Source organism: Terrapene carolina, unplaced genomic scaffold (assembly GCF_002925995.2).
Source record: "Terrapene carolina triunguis isolate 2854851 unplaced genomic scaffold, T_m_triunguis-2.0 Scaffold740, whole genome shotgun sequence".
Lineage (NCBI taxonomy): Eukaryota > Metazoa > Chordata > Testudines > Emydidae > Terrapene > Terrapene triunguis.
In genome coordinates, this window is record NW_020665091.1 from 3470448 (window position 1) to 3476446 (window position 5999).

At 49.1% G+C, this 5999-nt stretch overlaps 1 protein-coding gene across 1 annotated transcript in view; it reads left to right on the forward strand.

The window, feature by feature from the left end:
- Positions 1–5534, forward strand: part of CDCA3 (cell division cycle associated 3) — a 6042-nt gene extending 508 nt beyond the window's left edge. The window contains exons 2-5 of the mRNA XM_029913603.1: positions 493–628; positions 1130–1414; positions 4342–4463; positions 5073–5534. Of these exons, the coding sequence (XP_029769463.1) occupies positions 493–628; positions 1130–1414; positions 4342–4463; positions 5073–5216 (687 nt within the window). The 3' untranslated portion in view covers positions 5217–5534. The remainder of the gene's footprint in view (positions 1–492; positions 629–1129; positions 1415–4341; positions 4464–5072) is intronic.
- The last annotated feature ends 465 nt before the right edge of the window (positions 5535–5999 follow it).

A 5999-nucleotide genomic window follows, 5' to 3' on the forward strand; every position in this document is an offset into this window, starting at 1 on the left:
GGCGAGCCCCGGCTGGGGCTCGGCTCTCCCCCTCTGGCGGCCAGAGCGCCGGGGGCAGGGCAGCGAGCCCCGGCTGGGGCTCGGCTCTCCCCCCCGGCGGCCAGAGCGCAGGGCGGCGAGCCCTGCTGTGGCCCCGCTCTCCCGGGCGGCCGGAGCGCCGCGCCGCCCCCCTCCAGGAGCCGCCCCAAGCACCAGCTTGGGTGCCTGGTGCCTGGAGCTGGCCCTGGGTTCATCCTGCCTCCCCCAGCCCCAGTCTCACTAAAAACAGGACTATCCAGTCTGGTGTCCTTACCCAGTCCTTCCCCTCCCTGCCCCTCTCACTCAGTATGTCTCACCCAGACCAGTGGGCCTGTCTAGTCCTCTGCTTTTCATCTGAGAAGGATCTGAACATCACAGTTCTGCTTTGTCTTTGCCCACTGTGCATCTGTCTCCCTGCTCTGGTCACAGTTTGTGAGCTATGTCCATTTGTGCCTGGCTCCATCTCTTTCTCAGGTGGAGAGCTCCCCTCAGAGAAGCCCCTTGGCTGAGTCCAAGGAAGCAGTGAGGGCAACTGAACAGATCCAGAGTTGGGACCCTCGATCGCCAACCCTCGGCATCTCACGCACCCCTATGAAGGCTGTGATGGCTGGTAAGTATATGTCTTCTCCTGGAATGTGGCTTGTTGTATGGACAGATCAGGGTTTCGGGCAGAATCATACTCTTCAGTCCATTTCTTGGGGGATCTGGACCTTTTCCTTATGGAGACCACTCCCCAGACTCCCAGATCCCTCAGGACTGGAGATGGTTCCTGAGCTCCTTTCCTTGGTTCAGTGTACCCTGTTCACATCCTGCCTCCTAACCACCACAATTCCCTCAGGTTTTGTGCCCTTCAGATATTTGCAGATGATTCTTCTTTTATGTTCTTTATTCTTGGCTCTGGTGAGCTGGGTGAACTTAGCTCTTGAGGTCTCCCACCAGAATTTCACCACTCTGGCTCCCTGAGCATTTCTTAATTCTTCTCTGAGCACACTTCAGTTTGTCACTATCTTTCTGAGACTGTAGGCTCCAGAGCTGAGTACAGTATCTCAGGTGGGGTCTTGGCCCCCTCCCCAGGGTCTGATAAGGTGTCTTATCCTCGCCTTCTCCCTAGACACCATAAATTGTTTGGTGAAGCAGCTCAGCGAGGCCTTTGGGGCAGAGACCATGGAGCACGAGTCACTGCTGGAAAAGCCATTAGACCAGGGGCCAAATCTTGGAGCTGCCTGTGTTCCAGGGGAGGAGACAAATGGAAAGAACCCTCAGGGGGAAGGCTCTGCCAGGGTTGTGTCTCAGGAAAAGATCCCAATGCGGGGTGAGGAGAAGCAGCCACCTTCCAACACTTGTGCTCAGCCTGTAATGAGACCAGCTCGCTTCACTGACCCACCCCGCACCTCCGGTAAGTGTATGGGTTTGGGGCCTCCCCTGGTGTGGGGATTGGTGGTTCTGGGGAACTGACAGGGGCCTTTGTTGTGGTCACCCAATGGGGAATATGATTAAGGAGGTGAGATGGGCCAGGATGTGAAGAGGGCCTCAGTGTGGGGTGAGGGGAGTCTAGAGCAAGTGAGAGGGATCTCCCTTAAAGGTCATAAAGGGAAGTAGTGTGTTTGCATGTGTCCTCAGGAAAAGTGAGTTAATCCTAGAAAGCAGCAACATTGGCCCCCTCTTGCAGGCTGTGAGGGGCACAGGGAGTATGTGGGCAAGGAAATGAACTTAAGGTTCAGCTGGAATAGTGGAGTCTTGCGGAGATGTAAGAGTGGAAAACCCCAGGGTCCTAGCCCAGTTCTGAAAGGGGAGAACATGTGGACAGACAGACTAGTCCTGGACCCAACTCCCCCAGCCACCTCCCCAGAGCCTTTCTGGTTTGCTTCTCCATAACAGTTTTGTGCATCTCACCCTGTCCTACAGACGTCGGTTGCTGTCTTCATCACCCTACCCCTGCTTCCTTCCACCCCTTTATATTCCGGATGAAGCACACCCACTGTTTCCTTTCCCCGTCACCAGCTCCCTGCTGTTAATTCCCTGCTTCCCCCCCCGTCTCTGTTGTGTTTTAATTGGCTGTTAAGTCACCAGGACCAGATGGTATTCACCCAAGAGTTCCAAGGGAACTCAAATGTGAAATTGCAGAACTACTAATTGTGGTTTGTAACCTATCATTTAAATCAGCTTTTGAACCGACTGACTTGAGGATAGCTAATGTAATGCCAATTTTTAAAAAGGGCTCCAGAGGTGATCCTGGTAATTACAGGGGAGTAAGCCTGGCTTCAGTGCCGGGTAAACTGGTTGAAACTATAGTAAAGAACAAAATTGTCAGACACATAAATGAACATAATTTGTTGGGGAAGAGTCAACATAGTTTTTGTGAGACATGATTTCCCTTTACCAATCTACTAAAATTCTTTGAGGGGGTCAACAAGCATGTGGATAAGGGGGATCCAGTAGATATAGTGTACTTAAATTTTCAGAAAGCCTTTGACAAGGTCCCTCACCAAAGGCTCTTAAGCAAAGTAAGATGTCATGGGATAAGAGGGAAGGTCCTCTCATGGATTAGTAACTGGTTAAAAGATAGGAAACAAAGGGTAAAAATGAATGGTCAGTTTTCAGAATGGAGAGAGGTAAATAGTGGTGTCTCGCAAGGATCTGAACTGGGACCAGTACTATTCAATATATTCATAAATAATCTGGAAAAAGGGGTAAACAGAGAGGTGGCAAAATTTGCAGATGATACAAAACTACTCAAGATACTAGACTTCTGTCCAAAGCAGACTGTGAAGTGCTACAAAGGGAACTCACAAAACTCTGTGACTGGGCAACAAAATGGAAGATGAAATTCAATGTTGATAAATGCAATTTAATGGACATTGGAAAACACAATCCCAACTATACATATAAAATGATGGGGTCTAAATTAGCTGTTACCAATCAAGAAAGAGATCTTAGAGTCATTGTGGATAGTTCTCTGAAAACATCCACTCAATGTGCAGCGGCAGTCAAAAAAGCGAACAGAATGTTGGGAAACATTAAGAAAGGGATTGATAAGACAGAAAATATCATATTGCCTCTATATAAATCCACGGTATGCCCACATCTCAAATACTACGTACAGATGTGGTTGCCCCATCTCAAAAAAGAGATATTGGGATTGGAAAGGGTTCAGAAAAGGGCAACAAAAATGATTTGGGGTATGGAACAGCTGCCATATGAGGAGAGATTAATAAGACTGGGACTTTTTAGCTTGGAAAAGAGACAGCTAAAGGAGGATATGATAGAGGTCTATAAAATCATGACTGATGTGGAGAAAGTAAATAAGGAAGTGTTATTTACTCCTTCTCATAACACAAGAACTAGGGGTCACCAAATGAAATGAATAGGCAGCAGGTTTAAAACAAACGGAAGTATTTTTTTTTTCACACAGTCAACCTGTGGACCTCTTTGCTAGAGGATGTTGTGAAGACCAAGACTATAACAAGGGTTCAAAAAAGAACTAGATAAGTTCATGGAGGATAGGTCCATCAATGGCTACTAGTGAGGATGGACAAGGATGGTGTCCCTAGCCTCTGTTTGCCAGAAGCTGGGAATGGGCAACAGAGAATGGATCACTCAATGATTGCCTGTTCTGTTCATTTCCTCTGGGACATCTGGCATTGGCCACTGTTGGAAGACAGAATACTGAGCTAGATGGGCCTTTGGTCTGACCCAGCATGGCTGTTATGTTGGAGAAAAGGGGAAAGATGCATGATAAAAAGCATTGCTTGTTTTAAGTGGAGGGCATTTAACTGGTAAGGTTGATCAACTGCTACTGGGTTGAGAGACACAGTTTGTGGTGTGCCTCAGCCAGAGATGGCAGTTTGCCCAAGGGAATGTCTATGGGGTGAGAGGTGAAGGGGCTGTAATATGGGAGCACAGTTTGGAGAGGATGTTTCTCCTATGTGTGACAGGACCTGTGTCCTTGCTTATGAGCATGGGGAGAAGCTCTAGCAGGTGGCAATCACAGAGCAGAGGGACCCCATAGCCCTCAGGAGGGGAGAGTAGCAAAGGATCGGCGCATGTGGGAGATGACAGTGAGATTATTTAACCATTGGACCAATTTACCTATATGTGGGGTGGATTTGAGTCTTTTAAAACAGGATTGAGCTCTTTCTAAATAAGATGCTCTAGTTCACTCACAAGTCATTGGGTGGTGCAGGAGTCACTTGCAGAAGTTCTCTGGCCTGTGCTATGCAGGAGGTCAGACTAGATTATCATAAAGGGCAGAAAGGACTATAAAACTGCTGAACCTCTAACTGAATTGCAGCTGCTATTGATTGCATCTTTCTCTCTCTCCAGGGGGCAAACCCACAAGACGCAAGGCCAGCAACAAAGTCTTGGCAGCCTCTGGTGGTACCGGGCGCTCTCCCCTCAGCATCCTACAAGACGACAATTCCCCGAGTACTCTCACTCCTCGCCAGGTGATGCTTAGTGGGAGTCTTGCGGGATGAGGCATTAGGACCCCATAAGGGGCAGAGTAGGGGTGGAGCCCCTTCAGGTTCTAAACACCTCATGAGCTCAGTTCAGAATTGTTTTCCCAAACAATGGGGCTCCAGGCCCTTTGGAGAGATGACTTTGGGCTCACAAACCCCTCAGTGCTGAGGGTTGGTTTCTAAGTTCCTTTCCCCTTTTCGGTCTTATCCTCTTAACCTCCCACTAAATAACCTGCCAAGCCCCCACCCCTCACCCCCCAGGTTTGAGCCTCCTCAGACACTTGCAGATGATCCTCTCACCATATCATGGCTTTGCCATGCTGGGTATACCTTCCTCTTTGAATCTCTCCCCAGACCCTGGCAAGGAGGTGATTGCTAGCCCCTGTGGGATGTATCAAGATGCAGGTGCAGCCAGGGGGATTTTAAAATGTTTGTTTACTGCATGACCCCTGCATATTTCTGAGCTCTGCCTACCTTTAAAGGACTGAGGGGCCTAGAGCTGGGTGCAGTATCTCATGTAGGGTCTCACCAGAGCCCCAGAGAGGAACACTTCAGACTAACTTGCCTTTGCACTAAGTAACTTTCTCTCCTCTCCAGGGTAAGAGGCACCCATTGCTGGCAGAGAACCTGGGGGAGTGGAAGGAGGTGGCAGCAGATCCAGGGTGCAGCCTCAAATCAGGGGGCCGTGCCTGGAATGATTTGAACAAAGAGAATCAACACTCTCATTTGGTGGAGAATTAAAGGGTTTGGGGGGTCCCCTTTCCCTTGGACTCCTGACAATTACCCTTTCTTCTATCTGTGCTTCTGGAATGGAGCCTTCTAAGGACAAAGGATCCTGCTCTTTTGGGTAGGAACACCCTGGGCCTGTAGTCTCTTCTCACCCAATCTTTTCAGGCGGAGAGGATGAACAGTACTTCCTTTTCTCTCCCCTAATTTTATGCATATCTCTTTTCACATACAGGCTTCTGTGCTATGTGGCTGTTGGTCTCTGAAACCTCACTTGCACTGCCTCAATTTATAAGCCCATGCATATGGTTAATAAACACACTTTAAAGACCATCTGGCTGCACCAGTGTCTTGCTGCATCCTGCCTGGGCTAGCAGTCACCTCCTTGCCCAGTGCCTGTCCAGTTCAGCTGTTGCTGAATCTTGGGCCCAAAACAATTTGGTTCGTATGGCAGAAATCCCCCACCAACCCTGAAGGGAAGCAGAGACTGATCTCCAGCATTCAATGGCATATGCCATTTAAGCCAGGGTCTGTGACGTGCTAAGAGCGGTAGTCACTAGTGGGAGCTACACCTACTTTGAAGTGAGAAGAGCTATTCTGGGGCTGGGGGGTACCTCCCTCTGGGACGAGAATATGGCATGCTGGGAGTTGTACCCCTCCACTCGTGAGCATTGCATAATGGGTGTTGTCTCTTTGGTATGCTAGTTTCTGTTGTAAGTGTGGTCATAACCTCTTTATTGCTGCCTCTGGCATCTCATAGGGTTAGATCCTTTCTTAGCTACAACAAACTGGGACCCC